General features: G+C 46.0%; 1 protein-coding gene across 5 annotated transcripts in view; it reads left to right on the forward strand.

The window, feature by feature from the left end:
* The window catches only part of cpvl (carboxypeptidase vitellogenic like), a 122,456-nt gene that overhangs the window by 20,620 nt on the left and 78,628 nt on the right, over window positions 1-23,208 (forward strand). For 4 of the 5 annotated variants that reach the window (XM_085988616.1, XM_085988617.1, XM_085988613.1 and 1 more), the window contains 2 exons: window positions 3,746-3,860; window positions 5,001-5,059. The exons of the other annotated variant lie outside the window; for it this stretch is intronic. In XM_085988616.1, the coding sequence (XP_085844742.1) occupies window positions 3,746-3,860; window positions 5,001-5,059 (174 nt within the window). The remainder of the gene's footprint in view (window positions 1-3,745; window positions 3,861-5,000; window positions 5,060-23,208) is intronic. 5 annotated transcript variants of the gene reach the window in all.

Below are 23,208 nucleotides of genomic sequence, written 5' to 3' on the forward strand. Positions count from 1 at the left end.
AGAACAGATCTAAAATCTAACACAGGCAGCCACAGAGGAATGCAGAGATAGCAGGCCTGATGTGGATAGAAGTAAATGGTAGTAACTGAGCCGAGTGGAAATAAATGTGGGGGAAAAGAAGAGTGGACGGGAACTGGATAGAAATGAGGTGGAATTTATATGGAGAAAACGAAGTGCAGGCTGTCTAAGTGGTCAGAGAGACCCGAGGAGCAGAATGAGATTGGGGAGGAAGTGGAGAGAGTCAGCTACAGAGGAGTGTGGGGAAGCCAACGGAAGCAGCCACATCGAAGAGAAACAGTGGGGCCAAAAGAGTGAGAGCCAGCCACAGATCGGGAGACATCTAGGTTACAAATAAAAACAGAAAATGCTGTGAATACTCAGCAGGTCAGGCAGCATCTGTGGAGCGAGAAAAGAGTTAATGTTTCAGGTCAATGACCCTTCGTCAGAACTGGAAAAAGTTAGAGATGTAACTTTTTAAGCAAGGGCAGGGGAGGAAAGAACAAAAGGGAAGGTCTGTGATGGAATGGAAGGCAGGAGTGAGTAAATGACAATGTATGATTGTACAAAGCACAAGGAGATGGTAATGGGACAAGTAAAGAAACAAAAGATGAGTCTAGAGGAGGTGTAAATGGGAATAACAGAATCATCAACCGCTGCTATCTGGGGGAAAAATAGGGGCAGAGGTTATGGTCTGAAATTGTTGAATTCGATGTTGAGTCCAGAAGGCTGTGAAGTGCCTAATTGAAAGATGAGGTGCTGTTCCTCGAGCTCACATTGAGCTTCACTGGAACAGTGTAGGAGGCCAAGGTCAGAGTGGAGAATTAAAGTGACAGGCGACCCGAAGCTCGGGGTCACACTTGCAGACTGAACGGAGGTGTTCTGCAAAGCGGTCACCCCTGCGTTTGGTCTCCCCAATGTAGAGGAGACCGCATCATGAGCAGCGAATACAGTATACTAAATTGCAAGAAGTACAAGTAAATCGCTGTTTCACCTAGAGGGAGTGTTTGGGGCCCTGGACGGTAGGAAGGGAGGAGGTAAAAGGACAGGTGTTACATCTCCTGTGCTTGAATGGTAAGGTGCTGTGGGAAGGGGAGGGGATATTGGGGGTGATTGAGGAGTGGACCAGGGTGTTGCGGAGGGAGCGGTCCCTTCGGAATGCTGGGAGGGGAGGGGAAGATTTGTTTGGTGGTGGGATCACGCTGGAAGTGGCGGAAATGGCGGAGGATGATCCGTTGAATATGGAGGCTGGTGGGGTGAAAGGTGAGAACAAGGGGAACCCTATCGTGGTTCTAGGAGGGAGGTGAAGGGGTGAGAGCAGAAGTGTGGGAAATGGAACAGACATGGTCGAGGGGCATGTCAACCACGGTAGAGGAGAATCCTCGGTTGAGGAAAAAGGAAGACATCGGAAGCACTAGTGTGGAAGGTGGCATCGTCGGAGCAGATGCAACGGAAATGGAGAAACTGGGAGAATGAGATAGAATCTTTACAGGAAGCGGGGTGGGAGGAAGTGTAGTCCAAGTAGCTGTGGGAGTCGGTGGGCTTATAGTGGATGTTTGTTGATAGTCTATCCCCAGAAATGGAGACAGAGAAGTCGAGGAAGGGAAGAGTTGGAAATGGACCGTGTGAAGGTGAGGGAAGAGTGGAAATTGGAAGCAAAGTGAATGAAATTTTCCAGTTCAGGGTGAGAGCAGGAAACGACACCAATACAGTCATCAATGTACTGGAAAAAAAGTGAGGGAGGGGACCTGAGTAGGACTAGAACAAAGAATGTTCCATATATCCCATGAAAAGGCAAGCATAGGAGGAAGTGAGTGGAGTCAAAGGAGAAGTTGTTCAATGTGAGAACAAGTTCAGCCAGGCGGAGGAGGAGGAGGGTGGTGGTGGTGGATGGGGACTCGTTGGGCCTCTGTTCAAGGAAGAAGCGGAGTGTCATCAGGACATCTTGATGCGGGGTGGAAGTGTAGAGGGATTGGATGTCCCTGTAGGTATAGTTTACAAATAAGATTGGCTGAATTACAGAAAAATATCAACGAGTAAGAAAATCATATATAAAAACATAAAAAGAAAACCAGATGCTTGCAGTAGTTGTTTGCTACTGTTTAAAATCATGATAATGAATTGAGATGGAGAGAGAATTCTGGAGGAATCTGGGAGAGAGAGAAATCCCATTTCAGTAAACCTCAGACAATGGCACTGTGGAGCATAGCATCACAGCGTCGTGTACCTTGCAGGAGCAAATGTTGGAAGAAACTAAAAGTAATTACAACACAAGTATATGGGAAATTTAAACCTCACCAGATTAAACTAGGTGTGACACCTAGTCATGACTGAAATAACATGGTGATCTTCCTGTAGGTATAGGAATTGAATGCTATATGTAAAACTTTAAAAATATTTCTAGTGAATTCCCTGTGGAATTGCTCAAGGTGAATCAGAGCATACGGTCTCTGTCTTCATTCCCTCAGTTGTATTTGTGTCATTTTCCTCTTTTGCTTTGTGCTTATCTTCTCACCTTGGTATTTCTCTCCTGTTTCTGCTTCTTTTTCCCTTCTGTCCTTGTGTGTGGGAGGTGGTGGGTGGTATGGCAGGGAAAAGAGTTGCCAAGGTTGCAATTTGTACTTCCCGGTAGCAGATGTGGGACAAATGCAGTGCTCAGCAACTCCCTTCTCGTTCCCTCTGCCTGTTTTTTTCCCCCTACCTCTACCCACTATCCTTTCCCGTCTTTCAGATGAGACGTTAAACCGATGTTCCGTCTGCCCTCTCGGGTGGATGTAAAAGATCCCAGGGCACTATTAGAAGAGCAGGGAAGTTCTCCCTGGTGTCCTGGCCAACCGACATAATTAAGAAAAAGATGATCTGGTCATTATTACATTGCTGTTTGTGGGACCTAGCTCTGTGCAAATTAGTTCCTGTGTCTGGAGGTTGTGACGTTTTGGGATGTCCGGAGGTTGTGAAAGAAGCTATATAAATGCAATTCTTTTTCTTTTTGTCACTATCCCCTTGAACTACATGGTTATCAACTTTAAGAAAAAACTCATGGTGTGGGGGGTTGAGATAACATACAGAGTTAGCATATTTGTCCTTTCACCCCTACAAAAGCAAAATACTGTGGATGCTGGAAATCTGAAATAAAAACAAAAAATGCAGGAAATACTCAGCAGGTCAGGCAGTACCTGTGGAGAGAGAAACAGAGTTAACGTTTCAGGTCGATGACCTTTCGTCAGAACTGGGTCATCGACCAGAAATATTAACTCTGTTTCTCACTCCACAGATGCTGCCTGACCTACTGAGTATCCCCAGCATTGTCTGTTTTTATGTGCCTTTATTTTCATCGTGCAGCACAGGAATTTTTTTTAAGACCAGCTGCTGGTTCCAATAAAAATGCAATTAATGACCGTATGGTCAACCCCCTCCCCCACTGACTGCTGTAGGCACTGAGACTTGCAGGGCCGATAAAGAGACTCTTTTATTCATTGCATTTTTTTCCTGGTAGTGTATCAAACCTACTATCTGCTTGTTCCTGTTAATTGTTTTTTGTTTGTATTGTAGAAAAACTGGGTCTTTCCCCCTGTAGCTGCAATTAAAATTAGTTTTGAAGCAGTGCATTCTTTTCTTCTCCCCTCTTTTCCCCCCCCCCTCCCCCTCCCAAACCCGGTCCCCACAGGCACTTTCCCCAGAATCTATGCTAGTTATCATTTCAGTGTTTTTATTCATGATTTAATGATGACTGTGTATGCTTTTACAGACGCTCCCAGAAAATGCCCCTGTATTGCTATGGCTTCAAGGGGGCCCTGGAGGCACATCAATGTTTGGGCTTTTTGTTGAACATGGGCCATATGTTGTTACTAAAAATCTTACTTGTAAGTATAACTTTGATCTTATAAGGTGGATATGTTGACTACATATCGCAAATTCTAACTTATTCTTCCTCTGAAATGTGTTTTTTTCAAGAATGCTTTGAAGAGGCCATTTAGTTATTTTTTAAAAAATCACTAGTGGGATCTTTCAATTTATTCTGAATTATTATTTCATGTTTTAACTTGCTAAGCTGAAGTATATGCAGGTCACTAACTGATAGTGAATTATATATTTTTCAACTTTGCGGTTCAGGAAGGGAGATGCTATAATTATTTTTTTGCAAGAGTGCTTGTACCCTGCCCATGCGCAAAAGCACACTGCAGCACAATAAAATGATCATTTATTTGATATTGTATGTGTGAAGAATTGACACTCATGTCCCTTCTCCAACCCCCATTCCCCACCTACTGTTGGGAAAGTAACAATTCTAGCTGAGCTCTCCTCTAAACAGATATAGGGTTTTGTTCGCAATGTTTCTCTAGTAACTGCTGTGTAATATTTCACATTCTTCCATGTTCATCATTAACTTACTCATGTAAGGGGATAGAACATCCTTGAATGTGTGAATAGCATTATACAGACTGCAAAACGTATCCAGCAACTAGAAACCAATACGCTAAATTGCGGTGCAGAATAGTGTTGCTAATTGGTAACTTCAGGTTGCAGAAATGCACCTGGAGCTGGTAGTACTAGCTATATTTGTGGTTCATATGAAAATCTTTCATTGCAATTGAACATTCTCACACAAGACGTGTTCTTTATTTCCAGTGCATTGAAATTTATTAAGAGGTTACTGCCTTAAAAATGGTGGTATTGAAATTCATGAGCTGAGCTGAACTTTGCTGCTCTTTCTGTTTTTGGTGAACACTTTCTTCATGAGATTAGATAGGCTGGTTATCACCAGGGGCCTAGACCATGTATAGGCATAACTACACATCACTTGGTGCATAAGTGGGCTCCCATCTTCAGTTCAAGTCATCAAAAAATCTGGCCAAACCTTAACAACATACAACGTAAAGAACAAGCGATTCTGTTGGCTTTGAAAAGCCATCGTCCAGGAAGACTAATCTTTCATGTTTTAAATTCAGTAGCTTTTACTTGCTAATTTAACATTATCTTTTTATATAAATGTTCAAATCTAGTGGAGGCACGAAAGGTACCATGGACATCAAAATATTCAATGCTGTATATCGACAATCCCGTAAGTTTTCTTATTGTTATGCGGTTTTATTTGCATAATTTATTTAGTGGCAGGGTCTGGAACTACTTGAGTTGTATGTCTAAGAAGGGTCTTATGAAAGTAAAGTTGTATCAAGAGCTGCCTAAAACAAAGTACCGCTGAACGACAAATCATGTTCTGGCTCTACTTGGGAGTTTTCTTGATTGACGAGGAATCCCTGTTTCCAATTTCCTATACTCTACTCCGTATCCTACTCAGTCACCATTATCTTAATTAAAACTCTGAAAACATCATGGGGGAAGCTATAGTTTACATTGCCAGCATGGTGCCTCAAACTATAAATATTGCAATAATGTAACAAACACCATAAAATTTGGTGCATTAGTGGCACTCACAACTTCTTATGTGGCCCTAAAAGTTACAATTCTACCAGCAAATAAAACACAACCCCAAGCTTGCAGATCATTTCAAAATCTGTATAAAGGTGCAACTGATGCAAGATTTTACAGTACACCTTAAAATCAACAGGTTTGGAGAAAAAAAAGTCTGCATCCGTGTTACTGAGCTTGGTAGCGAAGGTTTCATCATTGCAGCATGAAAATATTGTTTATATACAATACAAGCAAGTCAAGGATCCAGAAACTTAAATTTAGTTTTTCACAACTAAAATATGTATTAGTTAGGAGGATTGTATCTGCTTTTAATTTCTGACAAGTCTTGCTAATTAATTTTTGAATTAGGTGAACCATCTGATTTTTCACCGGGCTTCCTTGGCTGAGATCAGAAGTGGAGGATTATTCTCTGCAGAGCAAAAGAGAATTGAAAATCACTACTTAGACATGGGAGATAGTAAAGCACCTGCTGTGCTTCTAATGGTCCTGACTAATCAAGCTGAAATAATAACTGAAAACTTGTACCGCACCTGTAGTACATATAAAATATATTATTTAGCAGGTATTTGAACATAGAATTTCTTGCTGGTGATTGGGAACTACACATTTAAGCAACACATGAATTGTGCTGTTGCCCCTCCTTTGTGGATATATTCAGTGGCTTTCCATCAAATATCCCTTTGTCTTTTTTAATTAAAGAACTTAAGTTTTGAAATGATTCTTATCAAAGCCGAATTACATGCCTTTCAAGTATATGTTAATATAACAGTAAATCAATTGAATCAAAAGTGAAAAATATACTTGAGTGCTGATATAATCTTTTTGCAATAACTAACTAGTTTAATACATGCTTACTACTGACCGAGTTTCACTTTTTTTCACCTTCCTCCTGCTGCTTAAGGATTTCTGTGTCAAAATGTGGTGACAAAATACATTCCCATTCTATTGTTCATTTGCAGTACTTTTCCATCTATTTATATAAAAGTTTTGTCTATTGCACTGCCAGGGTCACACTTTGTTCAGTTGTGAGTTGTTGCTGTTTTATAGATACACTTCAAAACAAAATGAGAAGAAAGGCAGTTATTTCCTGCTGTTCTTTTCTGACCTTGAGATAACCTGAAAAGGTTGTTGAGGTAATCATAGAAATTGCAGCATTGATGGGAATCATTTGTTCCATCGTGCTGGTGCCTGATCTAGCTCTTCAGTTGCAGCTATCTGCTCTAATCCTATTTCCCTGCATTGAAATTTCTCTTAACCTCTTTTCTCAGTGACAGTTTCAAGTTGACGACCCCTCATTACTGAATCCCCAACCAGAAGAAATTCCCTGTTTGCTCTATCAACCCGTCACAATTTTAAAGACATCTATTAAATTGCTTCTTAACCTCTTTTGCTCCAATGGAATCAGTCCTAGTTTCTCATGTCTTTCTTCGTTGCTGTAGTTTCCATCCTTTGCATCACCTTGGTGAACCTGCACTCTGTGCCCTAGAAATTCCATCTCGCGCCCGTTGTTTGGGTGCTAAATGGCCTCCTAAGCCTCCAATTTAACTGGCAGGAAGCACATGCTCATTACAAGCCAGAAGTGCGCCACCTGACGCATAGGTAAAGGCCAAAAAATTGTCTGCAATTCCCACATCTGAAACAGGCGTTAGCCCTTTGCACATGCAAATAAGGAGCCTAACACTGGTTTGAGGCCCTCACCAAGATTGTTTGCCCAGAGGCAGCCAGTGCCAGCGGCACTCAGGAAAACCAGGTCTACATGCGGCCTAATAGGTGGTCCTTAAAGGGACCGCCTGTTAGGCCGCAACCAACAAATTAAGCTATTAAAATGTACTTACCTGAATATGGAGCCGGGAGGAGTGGAACCGAGAGGAGCAGCTCCTCCCGACCCTGCATTCAAGGAAAGCGAGCTGCTGCAGTTACTGCCTCCCCTATCATCGCCACTTCCTCCCACACCCGATCACTGCCACTACCTCCCCTGCGACCACTGCTTCCTTCCCAACCCGATCGTCCTCCTTCACGGTCGGTTACCTGAGGGCCGCTGTGACCTTCAAGCCAGCGAGTCACCTGTTGCTGTCCGCAATTTGCTGGCCCAATGGTAATGGGGGCTGAGGCCCAATATCGGGTGCGCCTCAGGCCTCACCATTCAGTTACAGCAATTGCTCCCTGTGTCCGCACGCCCGAAAAATTGGCATGCCCAAATTTATATGCCTATGGCTTTATTGTCCTATCTATAATGGGGCACTTTCACATATTGGGACTGAGTTGTGATAAAATGTTGTATGTTGAAACTAAGCTTAAAAAAAAAACCACACAGGCTGCAAACATTGAAAATATGTAATAGAGCCAGTTTGTGGAATGTCAAAACTAATAAAATGAGGGTCAGTTGTTTCATCCCAAGCCCATTAGCCAGGATAGCTCCCATTCATTTTGAGAACAGCAAAAGATGTCTTTAAACCCACACCACAACGGGGAGGAGAGATGACTGTTTTATATTGGCAGGCCTACTTGTGAATCACTGGCCAGAGAGTAAATCAGCATCATAGCTTCCCCCCCCCCCACCCCGACTGGGAACAAAGGATGAAGAAGACAAAGGGACACATGGGCAGTTAGGTTTTAAATGAGACTGCAGTGTGTAGGCCTGGGCCCTGGAGCTGGAAGATAAAATCCAGGAGGTCAACTTTTGTAGTCAGAAGTAATTTAGAAATAAAGAGAGAGGTGATATCAAGTTAGATAAGTGGAATTTGGTTTGACGATAGATTCACTTGTAAAATAAAGTAGTTTAACGATTCGTATCCAGCCTCCCTCACCAAGTGTTTGTAGAAAGACCTGTGTAAATATACAATTCAGATCATGAGGGGGTCCTATTGTTAGACTCACAGGTTATGCTATCATGTAATTAGATATTGGACACTGCTGGCACATTTCTGAGCGTAAGACAATCAGACCTCTTATGGAGTGGTCCACCTTACAGAATATCTTATGCCTACTTGAAACTTGTAGCAGGCACCCAAAACTAAACACAGTAATTCCCCGTTCCAGTGGAAAAATGTCCCCATTCTTCTTAGCTTTTTAAAAAATAACTATGTAATTCTAGTGAATCTTTGCTGTATCCTTTCCATGATTCTAACACCTTCTTTATAATGGGGACTTCACGCTGTTCCAGTTGTACCCTAAGCAATGTCTTGTGCAAATTCAGCATTATTTCCTTACTTTAGCATTAAATTGCCTGTTTATAAAACCTAGGGGTGAAATTGATCTTTGGCAGTAGTGCAAACCTGGCAATAACGAATCAGCAGCCACTTTGCCCGATTTTCTTTTCCATTGTATAAAACGGTTCGCTATCACCAGTTTTGCAGTGTCCATGAAGACCAATTTCACCCCCCCCCCCCCCCCCCCCCCCATTTCCTTTATGGCCGACACTCCTGTAGCGGTACCACCGAGTGTCCCTTACTTACCGGACATAATTCTCTTTAACGCCATGACGCGGGCGAACGCGATGACGCAGACCAACGCGATGACGTCACGTCGCGCATCACGTGACCGTCCCAAGCGCGGGCAAACACGATGACGTCATCACGCAAGTCACGTGACTACCCAAGCGCGGGAAGAACGCGATGATGTCATCACGCAATCCACGGGACTGCCTACTCTGTCCTCGTGGCGTCCCCGCTGGGGAAAGACCTGTTCCACGGCTCTCCTGCATCGATCTACGTTGTTTGCTGTATTTCAACTAATCCAACATTAAAGTCCTGTTTGTTGTTCTTCCGAGTCAAGCTCCGTTATTTGTTAGGAATATGCCTATTCCTACATTGGTGACCCAACGACGTGAGGACGGGAATTCATCAACACCTACATTGGTGACCCCATCTCCATGAACGTTTTTCACGGTAGAAGCGCACAGCCTGAACCCCGTCTCTGTGAACGGTTTCACAGAAGAAGAGCACGCCGAACAACATCCGACGAACACCAATTCCTACAATTGGTGACCGACGTGAGGAGGGGAGTTCATCAATACCTACATTGGTGACCCCGATTTTTGTGAACGTTTTTCACGAAAGCAGCGCAGCCGGACCCCGATTTTTCGTGAACGTCTTTCACGAAAGAAGCACGCATGGAAGCTACAGCCATTTCGCTCAGCTACCGCAACACTAGGAGCAACAATCGCCCTCGTGTTTTATAAAGGTAGAAGCCCCGTTCGCCCTGTGCAACATCGATACGGCGCAGACCACGTACCCGGATACGGTCTCCATTTTTGACGGCTCTACCGCCTCACGGATCGTCCGTCTCCATGACGTCCCCCAACGAAACAGCAAGTATGACACCCCTCATAGCGAGAGTACTGCAGGTTTTTCGGGCCCACAAGATTGGAGCACGCCCCGGCGGCGATGCCACGAGGACTCAGTCCTCGCAAACCGCTCCTCACGACCCACAAGGACTCGCTCCTCACGACCCACGAGGACCCATCCCTCGCGAACCACGAGGACCCATCCTTCGCGAACCACGAAGACTTTTCCCTCGCAAACCACGAGGACCCATCCTTCGCGAACCACGAGGACCCATCCTTCGCGAACCACGAAGACTTTTCCCTCGCAAACCACGAGGACCCATCCCTCGCGAAACACGAAGACTCATTCCCCGCAGACGCCGCCCCAGCTCGTCAGCCTGCTGGGTTGTGTAATCTACCACGCGCAGTTCTGCGCAACAGCGAAGCGTTGCCGCCCTCCCGGCAGTTTTTCCCCCTACCGCAATCAGCAACAACTAGAAGTGTTGCCGCCCTCTCTACAGTTTTCCCCTCAACAAAAGCAAACATCTACTGACGCTGCGACCATCGAGGACGGGTCCAACGGGCATCCCGCGGCCGCGATCGGCCACGTGAAAATTGCTGTCATCACTGATCAACGCAGCAACGGTTCACTCTCTTCTGTGTTACCGTAGTAGTACTACGGCACGCACCGTTCCGTGCGTTCCCGACTGCCGGAGAGTTCGCTCGCCTGTCGGCGAGTTCACCGACCTGCCCAGACCCACGTTTTTTTCCTCATGGATCACCCGTTCGGCGTTCCTGCAGGTTTCGTCTGACTGGGGACCTTTTTCCAACAATGACAGAGCCATGGTCCGCGTCTGCCCAACCTGCCAGTCACTATGACGCGGCCGGCTGTTTCGCCCCAGCGCCCGCTTCGAACCACGGGCTACAGAGGTCACACGCTTCCACGGTCCTTCGCATGGCTGAATACATTTTATCCGCCACGACGCACGCAAGGATCCACTCACAACCAGCACATATTTGGACCTCGCCCGCCAAGTCGAGACAGCATGACCACCGACCACCCATTGTCGTTACGCCAACCCAAGTACGACCACCCGCCAGACCATCAGCCACCCAGCAGTCTCCGTCTCGAGACTACAGGAGTCGTTCGGACAGGCTCGTCAGACCATCTCATCGTTTGACACCGACCGTTAAAGCGAATTCTGGGGGGGCGCGGCGCATGTAGCGGTACCACCGAGTGTCCCTTACTTACCGGACATAATTCTCGATGACGCGGGTAAGCGCAATGACGTCACGTCGCGCATCACGTGACCGTCCCAAGCGCGGGCAAATGCGATGACGTCGTCACGTGACTACCCAAGCGCGGGAAGAACGCGATGACGTCATCACGCAATCCACGGGACTGCCTACTCAGTCCTCGTGGCGTCCCCGCTGGGGAAAGACCTGTTCCACGGCTCTCCTGCATCGATCTACGTTGTTTGCTGTATTTCAACTAATCCAACATTAAAGTCCTGTTTGTTGTTCTTCCGAGTCAAGCTCCGTTATTTGTTAGGAATACGCCTATTCCTACACTCCCACCTTTTAAAGATCTGTTTTATCTCTAGATATCTCTGCTCCTCATCTCTGTTTAGCGTCTTGCGTTTAGGGTAACAAAAATAGGAGCCAAACAGCGACTAACCTGCAGAAGTTTCCAAATACCATTAATAATCATTCGCCTCTAATTTACTTCAGTATCTATTTAAACTCCTTGCCCCATAGGGATTACCTGAGCACTCCCCTGAAAGGGGCTGGCCGGTTTAGCGGTTATTTATTACAGTATTGTACCAGACCCTCAGACTGCCTGTGAGCAATGGAGATCAGTTGGTATCACCCAATATTGAGTAAGCTTCATAAAAACATTTATGAAATTTACTAAAAGGATATACGTACACTATAAGGTAAAGATTCTTTGATCCAGACCTCAGAACAGTAGAGTTCTTGCACCTTGGTTGTTGGTTGACTGCTGCATTGTTTTTCTACTTTCCCTAATGCTTCCTGCTTTATTCTCCTGCACTGCCCCCACCCCTTCCCCATCCTCTGCCATCTTACCCAGTTCTACTGAGCTACAGGATCGGTATGCTGTGCTATGTAGACATAGCTTTCTGAATTTGAACTCTGATGTATTCAAATGGATGAATGATGTGCAAGCTGATGACTGTGTAACCCCCCCTGCCCCCTCCCACTGCCTTTTCCAGTGACGTGGAGGTTTGGTATTTTGCACTTTGTGGTAATTGTAAAATACTGTTCATTTCTATCAAAGTAATGAAATAATACAGAATTTAATGTTATTAACTATGTAAAAATAAATGTTAGTACAATCTCAGGCTAGCTCTGTGCTGGAAAAGGAGATCGAAATATGGTTCAATGAGTTTATGACCCCCTTACAAAATAGAATATGCTAAACCCTATATACAGCTATTAGAATTGTCACAGGGCTGCTTAAAACACAATTTATGACCATTTGTGGGCCTCAGCATTTGTAATTTGCCCAAGGTAGTGGTAATGAAATCATGGAAATCACATTCCAATTTATCTTTTCTGTAATGAATCTGGTATAGAGTGCTTTCTACAATAATTCTAATGCCCTTGTTGCAGTAATTCTAAATTCCTCAGCATACTTGTGTGCCAGTGCAAGTGGGGTGATAATACTTACCATTCTTCACTTGGACTGATCAGTTTATACTAACTGCATTCAGAAATGTTCTCTGACTGACTTTATTTGAGTTTCGGAGCAACATTCCACAAGCTCATCTGGAACACGTACAATATGTGTGCTGAGTGGAGGAAGCCGGAGCACCAGATGTGCGTGTATAATCTAGCTGCCAACATATTTGTGTCTATCAGTGTGCCATCTACTGGCTCAGAGAGACAATTGTATCAGTTAAAGTAAGAGAACTCCAATGTACATCTCATACATTTTAGATTCTGAGACATTATTAGATTGGAGCCAACACAATATTACTGTATGCCAGACTATCTCCGTGGGTGGGATTCAGTAGAGATGATGCAGCTGATATAGAGTTAGCTATGATTTTTGTACCATATTTATTCTACAATGGTATAAATTTGGTGAGAAATTACAGTACAATGAATCATGTTGAATTACATGGTGTGCTGGTGCAGGGATTCCTCTCTGCAGCTATAAGTTGCCCTGCGATTGGTCAGTGGAAGCAATGTGACTGAAGAATCTTGCCTGTTGCTAGTTCATGGTAACCAAGGAATGACGCCCAATCCCAATGTAACATCATGGAGCAGCTGATGCTGTGGTGTATGTAACCTGTTCCACCTTAAGGTAGTTCTCTTAAGAGATGTACTACTTTCTCTTGGCTGCTGTATACTGTAATACCGGTGGTGACCACACCGGTATATAAGTGTTGTGCAAGGATTTGCTGGGCAGTTCAGCCCTGACCTTCGAATAGTAAAGACCTGTTAAAAGTTATTCTTGTTGTCTGTGTCCAGTGATTGATCCTAAACCTAACTGGGACATACAGACTCAACAGTGGCGACGAGTCCGATCTTACCCTGCGGCAAATTTACATCCAAGGCAGCTTCGTCCTCAAAACGGGCGTCGAGAAGAGGCATCCACCCTCATCATCCTGCTGAGCACCATCGCACGGGAGGCATCGAGAACCCGGGTTAAAAAGAAAAAGAATTCTGACCACGAAGCCCTCCATCAGCGACAGGCAGTGTTCATCCCTTCTACCACGGTGGTGGGTAAGCCGATCAGCGACACGAGCAGAAAGTCGGCCGCGTTGACTGTGGAGTAGGGGAGGGAAAACGGAGGAATAAGGGCGGAGAGCTCGACCATGGCCGGTAGAAAGGGCCGGGCTGCAATCGAGGCCGAGAGGCGCAGCGACTGGGGCAGCTTAAGGCACGAGAGCCGCGGAGAATTCAAACGCAGCCGGTGTAAAGGACCGGGCTGCAAGCAGGGCTGCAAGGCAAAGCAGCGTCGGGGAGTGAGAACCGCTGGGGAGGCGAGAACGGCAGCAGCAAGGCAATCGCCATTGCAGCCAGCGGGGGAAGAAGGCAAACGTGGGAATCCGCCATTGTAGTCGGCGGGGGAAGAAGACGAGCACGGGAAAGACCGCCAAGCGCAGGAAGCCGCCATTTTAGTAGGCGGGGGAAGAAGACAAGCTCGGGAAGCCGCCATTTATAAAAAAATAAAAAAAAAATTAAAAAACTTGCAAGGATGCCTAAACATGGGAGCATTAATACCTTTGATAGTGATGTCGAAGATTGGACCACGTATGTAGAACGCATGGAAGTTTATTGTAAAGCAAATAAGGTACCAGATGATGAGAAAGCATTAACCTTATTAAGCTCAATGGGGGCGAAGACATACGGGCTATTGAAGCACCTTCTATCAGCAATTAAACCGGCGGATCAGACCTTCGCGAATATTGTTACTGTCCTGAAAAATCATTTAAACCCCACGCCGCTGATGATAGCGGAATGATTTAAATTTTACAGAAGAACGCAGTTGAAAGACGAAAGCAACGCTGAATTGTTAATTGAACTACGTAAGCTATCGAAGTACTGTCAGTTTGGGACAGGGCTAGCAGATGCGCTGAGAGATAAATTTGTGTGTGGATTGGTAAAAGAAGGAACACAAAAGCGACTGCTTGAAGAGAATGATCTTACGCTTGATAAAGCTGTCACTATTGCAGCATCGCAAGAAGCCGCAGCAAGAAGCACTGCGGAAATGCAGCTACGGTCACCGGAACTCTACCAAGCAAATGGTCTTGAGTACAGTAAAATGTTATCGTTGTGGAAAGACAACACACGATCAGAACCAGTGCTGGTTCAAAAATCAGGAATGCAGAAAATGTGGCAGGCTTGGTTACATAGCTAAAGTATGCCGGTCAGGAAAGAAGACCAGCAACAAAAAGTCACCGCAGGAAAAGTACAAAAAGGTACACAAGGTGACAGAGAACAGTTCGAACGAACAGAAGTCAGATTCAGACGCCAGCAGTAATGAACTGGGTAGTCTAAGAGTACACAATGTTGGTAAGGAAGCAGACCTCCAAACAATTTGGGTCACACTTCAGATAGCAGGAGTCCAAGTGAAGATGGAATTGGACACTGGATCGGCATTGACGGTCATGAATAAGAAGGATTACAAAAGGTTATTCCCACATATTCCCCTACGGGATACGGAGATTGTATTGAAAACATACACGGGGCAAAGAGTATACCCCATCGGGAAGATAGAGGTAAAGGTGGTCCACAAGGGCAAAGAAAGCCGAGGAATGGACTTATATGTGCTACCTGAGGGAGGTCCACCACTACTGGGACGGGAGTGGATTAGGAAAATAAATATGGACTGGCATTCCTTAAAAGCACTAACGGTAGATTCCGGTACAAAAGATGTCAAACCTAAACGATTGTCCAGAATATTGGACGATGCTAAAGAGGTGTTCCAACAAGGACTGGGAACACAGAGGAATTACGGCAAACATCAAGATTGAAGAACATGCAAACCCGAAATTTTTCAAAGCCAGACCGGTACCTTATGCAATACGACCTGCTGTGGAAGCTGAGCTGGAAGGGCTAGAACGTTCAGGAGTACTGTCTAAGGTAGACTGGAGTGAGTGGGCCACGCCCATTGTCCCAGTCATGAAGCGTTCATTGAGCAACAAGCCGGGGGAACCGGGGAAGGTTCGCATCTGTGGAGATTTCAAGATCACTGTTAATCCGGTGCTTCACACGGTGCAGTATCCGCTTCCGCGGATTGAGGATATCTTCGCTTCATTGTCTGGCGGGAAACACTTCACCAAGATAGACCTGGCGCAGGCGTACTTACAGATGGAAGTTGAGGAAGAGTCACGCCAGTATTTCACGATCAACACGCATAGAGGCTTGTACCGGTATAATAGACTGGTTTTTGGAGTGGCATCGGCTCCAGCAATTTGGCAGAGGGCCATGGAGCAGGTATTACAGGGAATTCCAGGTACACAATGTTACCTGGACGATATTCTGATTACAGGAGATGATGACGAGGAACACCTTGCAAACTTGGAACTGGTGCTCACCAGATTGAAAGAATATGGTCTTCGAGTTAATCGCCAGAAATGTGAATTCTTTCAGAAGCGGATCTCGTACTGTGGTCATGTCATTGACCAGGAGGAGCTTCATAAGTCTCCTGACAAGATCGAAGCTGTTGTGAAGGCTCCCGCTCCGGATAATTTATCCCAATTGAGGTCGTTTCTAGGGTTGATTAACTATTACCATAAGTTTCTGCCAAATTTATCCACGGTGCTGCACCCGCTGAACGCTCTTTTGCAGAAGGGAGTACCATGGAAGTGGAGCGAGGACTGTAAGAGGGCCTTTCGCGAAAGCAAGGCATTGATCACCTCAGGAAGTGTTGGCTCACTTCAACCCAACACTGCCTATTCGTTTGGCTTGTGATGCTTCTCCATATGGTATTGGGGCAGTACTCTCACACAAGTTGCCAAATGGCCAGGAGAGGCCAGTTGCGTTCGCATCCAGATCATTGACCTCCGCTGAGCGCAATTATGCTCAGATAGATAGGGAGGCTCTCAGCCTTGTGTGGGGAGTAAAGAAATTTAATCATTACCTGCAGGGCCAAAAGTTTACGCTCCTGACAGACCACCAGCCGTTGGTATCCATTTTTAACCCTAAGAAGGGTGTTTCGGTGATGACAGCACAGAGACTCCAGAGATGGTCCCTTTTCCTAGGGGCACATCAATATCAGATAGAATTCAAAGGTACAAAGCAGCATGGCAATGCTGATGGGCTGTCGCGCCTGCCACTACCTACAGAGGAGGAGGCACCGACGGTTGACCCTGTTGAGTTATTTCACTCGACCATCATCGAATGTTTACCAGTCACCAATGCAAGTATTGAAAGAGAAACCAGGAACGACCCGACACTGTCCAGGGTCTACGAAGTGACAGTGAAGGGATGGCCAGCACATGGTGATCCACTGTTACCGGCATTCTCAGCAAGACAAGAACAGCTGTCCGTCTGTCAAGGAACATTGATGTATGGAACAAGGGTGATTATTCCTCCTAAGTTAAGAGAGAGAGTTCTAAAGGAACTGCATGAAGGTCATCTGGGGGGAGTCAAGATGAAAAGCCTTGCTAGGGCTTGTGTGTGGTGGCCGGGTATCGACCAACAGATAGAGGAGCTGACGAAAAGCTGCTCAGGGTGCCAAAAAGTGCAAAATGCACCTCCGATTGCACCGCTGCATCCATGGGAATGGCCTTCAACCCCATGGCAACGTGTACATATTGACTTTGCTGGTCCTTTCATGGACTCCATGTTTTTAATTGCGGTGGACGCACATTCTAAATGGCCAGAAGTGATTAAGATGACTACCACTACCTCGGAAAAGACGATCGCGGTGTTAAGAACGATATTTGCGAGAAATGGATTGCCAGAACAAATATGTTCAGACAACGGACCGCAGTTCGTGTCAGAAGAATTCCAGGGATTCATGAAGAAGAATGGGGTGAAACATTATACCTCTGCCCCATATCATCCGGCTACAAACGGGTTGGCCGAGAGATTTGTACAAACGTTTAAAAAAGCAATAAAGGCCATGAGCGAAGATCAGATTCCACTACAACACAAGGTGGACAAATTCCTACTGGCATATCGAAACGCCACTCATGCAGTGACAAACCAAAGTCCTGCCATGATGTTCTACAACAGGAGGTTGCGGTCCAGGTTGGACTTGTTAAAACCAAATGTGCGGCGGGAAGTTGAAAACAAACAGTTCCAGCATATAAATAACAAGACCACTCGGAGCTTCGAAATAGGACAACCAGTGTTAGCCCGGGACTATAAAAACGAGAAATGGCAATCTGGAACAATTCGGGCCAGACAAGGACCCCTGATGTACACGGTAGATATTGGTGAAAATGTAATACGGCGTCATGCTGACCAACTGGTAGAATCGAGAACAAGGGTCGAACCCATGGTTACGGCAGAGACAACCGTGGAAGAAGTTAGTGAACCTGAAGCATCTACCTCAGAAGTGAATGTACCTGATGATGATGTCCAATCCGTAAGAGACCAACTAGATGAGTCACCCCAGCAACGAGAATCAGAGACCCCTGAAAGGCGTTATCCAACTCGAATCAGGAGGCCTCCTCAGAGACTGAATCTTTGAACTGTTTTGCATGAAGTTGTGTATATATATATGTTATTATGTTCTGTTAAATGGGGATATAACTGTTAAGCTAAAAAGGGAGGATTGTGGTGTATGTAACCTGTTCCACCTTAAGAGAACTACCTTAAGAGATGTACTACTTTCTCTTGGCTGCTGTATACTGTAATACCGGTGGTGACCACACCGGTATATAAGTGTTGTGCAAGGATTTGCTGGGCAGTTCAGCCCTGACCTTCGAATAGTAAAGACCTGTTAAAAGTTATTCTTGTTGTCTGTGTCCAGTGATTGATCCTAAACCTAACTGGGACATACAGACTCAACAGATGCCTCTTGGGCTACAAAAAAAAACCTTCAAAAATGTGTTACCAAGATCATAATTAGAATATAAATTGGGAAAGGAAGCTTCAACGTTTCTTAGTTATTGTAAAATTAGATGCATATATGTAGTACAGGCAAGCAAGCAATAGAATAGCAGGAAATATGCTGCCTTTAAAGAAGAGATGGTTTGGGTACAGTCAGGGTACATTTCCCACAAGGGGAAAGGTAGGGCAACCAAAGCTCCCTGGATGAAGAAAAGAGATAGAGAGTACGATGAAGCAGAAAAAGAGTGCGTATGACAGATGTCAGGTTGAGAATACAAGTGAAAACCAGGCTGAATATAGAAAGTTCAGAGGGAAGTGAAAAAGAAAATAAGAGGGGTAAAGAGAGAGTATGAGAATAGAATAGCAGCTAACATAGAAGGGAATTCAAAAGTCTTCTGTAGGCATATAAATAGTAAACTGGTAGTAAGACGAGGGGTGGAGCTGATTCGGGACCAAAAAGGTGACCTACACATGGAGGCAGAGGACATGGCTGAGGTACTAAATGAGTACTTTGCATTTGTCTTCACCAAGGAAGAAGATGTTGCCAAAGTCATAGTGAAATAGGAGGCAGTGGAGATACTGGATGGGATAAAAATTGATAAAGATGAGGTACTAGAAAGGCTGGCTGTACTTAAAGTAGGTAAGTTACCAAGACTGGATGGGATGTATCCTAGGACGCTGAGGGAAGTTAAGGTGGCAATCGCGGAGGTACTGTCCATAATCTTACAATCCTCCTTGGATACAGGGATGGTGCCAGAGAACTGGAGAATTGCAAATGTTACACCCTTGTTCAAAAAAGGTTGCAACGATAAACCCAGCAACTACAAGTCAGTCAGTTTAGCCTCAAAGCTTTTAGAAATGATAATCCAGGACAAAATTAACATTCACTTGGACAAGTGTGGATTAATTAAGGAAAACCAGCACTGATTTGTTAAGGGCAAATCGTGTTTAACTAACTTGATTGAGTTTTTTGATGAGGTAACAGAGGGTTGATGAGGGCAATGCAGTTGACGTGGTGTACATGGGCTTCCAAAGGGTGTTTGACAAAGTGCAACATAACAGGCTTGCCAGCAAAGTTGAAGCCCATGGAATAAAAGGGACAGCGTCAGCATGGTTATGTAATTGGCTAAGTGACAGGAAAAACAGAGAGTAGTGGTGAACGGTTGTTTTTTGGACTGGAGGAATGTATACAGTGGTGTTCCCCAGGGATTGGTACTAGGACCACTGCTTTTCTTGATATATATTAATGATTTGGACTTGGGTGTACAGGGCAGAATTTCAAAATTTGCAGATGACACAAAACGTGAACAGTGAGGAGGATAGTGATAGACTTCAGGAAGACATAGACAGGCTGGTGGAATGGGTGGACTCGTGGCAGATGGAATTTAATGCAGAAAAGTGTGAAGTGATACATTTTGGTAGGAAGAACAAGGAGAGGCAATATAAACTAAAGGGTACAACCCTAAAGAGGTTGCATGAACAGAGACCTGGGGGTATATGTGCACAAATCGTTGACGGTGACAGGGCAGGTTGAGAAAGCGGTTTAAAAAAAAGCATACGGGATCCTGGTCTTCATAATAGAGGCATAGGGGCGCGATTTTCCCACTGGCGGCGAGATGGAGGCGGGTTTCAGTTTGGGTGGGTTTGAAACCCCACCTCCTCTGATAGGTTTCAAAAATTTGCGATTTTCCCCTGGCTGTCCACTTGAGTTCAGAGGTGTGGGATGCCCTTGGTCAATTAGTGTTTTGGCACTAAAACTCTCCTCTGTTGACAGTGCTTTTCCCAGTCTGATTTTATGGCTTCTTGCTCCCTTGGCTCATCCCACAGGATTTCTGCGTCTCCTGCACCACCTCCAACATCTTTGAGAAACCACTATGTCCAATTCCAAGGCAAGGGCCTCCCTGAGGCTCTCGGATGAGACGCTGCAAATGTTGTTTAAGGGGGTGAGAGCTAGCATGGAGGTGCTCTTCCACTCATCTCGGAGGAAGAGGCCTGCCAAAGAAACCAAGGCTGTATGGGTACAGCTGGCAAGGGATATAACCTCCAGTTCTGTGTGCAGATAGGGAGATTGTTTCTGTGTATTGATGAAATGCCATCCATGTTGGAAAGCATTAAAATGATTTGAAGCCAAAATGTTGGCGTTATGGCATCTGTTCTTTTGCCTTAGGCAGCGCCACATTGTGGGCACTGCCACACTTGCGTTGTCAGGTTGGTGGCCTGAGTGAAAGGAGGCTAGAGAGTCATGTCCATTGTCAATGATGTCCTAGGATGGAGCAAAGGACATGTGTCAACTTGGGCAACCTATGTAAATCTGGCCATGATAAGTGCATCCCGGGCAGCCATGTGCTCGTGTGCTGCCTCTGCCACTGGTTGATACACCGGCACTCTGACCTCCTCCTCCTCCTCCAGATCCTCCTCCTCCTCCTCCTCCTCATCTGAGGTCCATGCAGAAAGAAAATGAATGGTTCCCATGCTGCTTGTAGATGCCCCCTTTGGGGACGTGCTCATTGCAAGCGGGGAGAGGGTCTTCCAAGGAGGTCCCACAGTTGATGGATTTAAGAAGCAGCACCTCTGACTTCAGAAGGCCTTTTAAAAGTGTTCAGAGACCTTTTAAAGCCAAGGTCTGGCACCGGCAAGTAATCCTTGCTGCAATAAATGATGTCTTGTTAGACCTGCAGCTGTGAGGAGGCCACCCACGAGTCAACCCTCCAGGTTTACCTGGCATGGTTTAGGAGGTGCGTGGATCACGCCGAAAAGCTGGGAAATTCACGAGGGCCTCTCAAAATAGTCTTCGAGAAGCCCTTACCGAGCATTTAAGGAAGTTAATTAGTGCAATGGCCAGCTGGAGGCGGGAGCGTTTCCCGACTGGCAAAATCGGCACCGGCAAAATCCCTTGGAGGCGGGTTCCGAACCCGACCTCTTTGAATCTGATTTTCCCGCCTCCTAACTCGCCTCCTCCGATGTCAAAAAATCGCCCCGATAGAGTACAAAAGCAAGGAAGTTATGATGAACTTTTATAAAACACTGGTTCGGCCTCAACTGAAGTATTGGGCTCGATTTTCATTGAGCCGGGCTTGGAGGCGTGCGTGGGTTAAAATTGCAAAAACTGGTGGGCGGGAATACCCCCCCCCCCCCCCCCCCCCAAACCTGGTTCCCGACTCCGAGCAATTTTAACGTGTCTGATGGTCCCGACTCCGTCCCGCATCCAACAGGCGGGACTGCTCTTTAAGGCCCTTAATAACCACTAAATGGCCTCTATAATCCTATTTTAAAAGGCCCTTGCAAATTTAACCCTTTTCCCACTTGAAACACGCCTGGTGGGAAACACGAATGTGAAACCTGGCGGGAGCACTACTGGATTGCTGACTATCAACTGCAGGTCAACCATTAAAGAGATTTGATCAGCCATCATTTGCAGGTGGCAGGATTTAGTGGTCTCTGGTCTGGGGCAACTTTTAGAAGGCTTAACCACACCTGTGGAAGGTTGGAGCCTCACGCCCATCTCCAGTGTGACCACCTGGGAAACTCCTCTCGCCACCTTCACTCAGCGCTTCCTCAACAGAGGCATATGCCAGAAGCATGGGAGCCATTTATTTCCTTCCCATCTGGGCATTAGAGGAGCTCGAGCACCAGCCGCAGCACCAGCAGAACCAGGAACAACAGCAGGAGTGCCAGGCTGCTGCTCACCCACCTGAAGCTGCACAGGCCAGAAGGGGCCAGCGCCTGGAAGTGGCTGGAGAGCACCTTGCTGCACATCAGGGGGGCCATGGGGACCCGTAACTGCAATGGCAGTCCTACTCCGAAGGACTTCCATGAAGGTCTGGTTTCTCTGTTCAATAGATGCCCATCGCTCCTCAAGAGATGTCATTCTATTCTGAACAATGACCATATTTTCCATACCCTGGCGACTAAGCTCCTCCTCTACCGTAGCCATCCTCTTCTCTATGGTAGCCATCCTTTCCACGGAGGTTGCCATCCTTTCTGTGGTGTGCATTCATGTGCCAATGACTCCACAAAGGCTCTGCTGATGTTCGCTATGGACTCCTCCATTCGCTCCACACTCGCAGCAACCCTAGAGACAAAACCTGCCAGAGACTCTTGCATCTGTGCCTGGAGTTGCATCGCCTCTGATCTTACGGATGGACCCAGAGGCAGAGGGTCGACATGCTGCTGAGCCGAGCTGGCAGAGTCCTGTGTCCTCCGACTAGGACTTTCCACTGCTGTCCCTGTCTCCACAATCTGCTGATGTTCACTTGTGAGCTGTGATACACCAGGTGACAACACTACTCTATGTCCCGAAGGTCCCACCGAGGTGAGTGTCTGCGCTGGTGCTGGGTGTGCTGAATCCTGCTAACGCTGCACCCTCAGAGGTTGCAGCTTCCTCTGAGGAGTCTGGCTGCTCAGCCTCTTCCTGGCTAGGGGGGAACAGATGCTTGTGATGGTCTTGTGGGGGAGTAAAGGAAAGAGTCAGGGATGTGATGCAAAGGCTACATGCACATAGCTTTTTGCAGATGCTCATAAGTCCATCTGTTACAGCTTCACAATCATTATCAGCGACTCATGCAATGTCAAAGAGAGATGGGAAACTTTTCTGTCACCAGCTTGCTGTGTTACACCCGTCTGTCTGTCCCCCACGCGCGAATCATCCTCTATTCCCATAATTTCCAGGACGTCTTCCTCCCAGGGGGTCAGGTGGGCTATTGAGGCTGTCCCTCCTATCCTGGCTCGCTCTCTTTTGTTGTGAGCTCTCTCTTTTCCTGCAATGAGAGAGACAAGTGGAGGTTGAGTGAGAATGAAGGAGTGAGTGTAGAGGTTGTATAGCATAGATATTTAGAAGGAGACAAAGATGGAGTGAGGTTGCAAGACCAAGACCAACTGTGTGTTGTCAGTTATGTTCAAAGCATCAGAGTGATGGGGAGTGTGAGGGCTGCATGGTCGAATAGTTATGTGATTGAGCATAGCGAGCGGGGGAATGG

This window comes from Somniosus microcephalus, chromosome 5 (genome assembly GCF_052327205.1).
Source record: "Somniosus microcephalus isolate GS21.2 chromosome 5, FLI_Smic_1.0, whole genome shotgun sequence".
Taxonomy (NCBI): domain Eukaryota; kingdom Metazoa; phylum Chordata; class Chondrichthyes; order Squaliformes; family Somniosidae; genus Somniosus; species Somniosus microcephalus.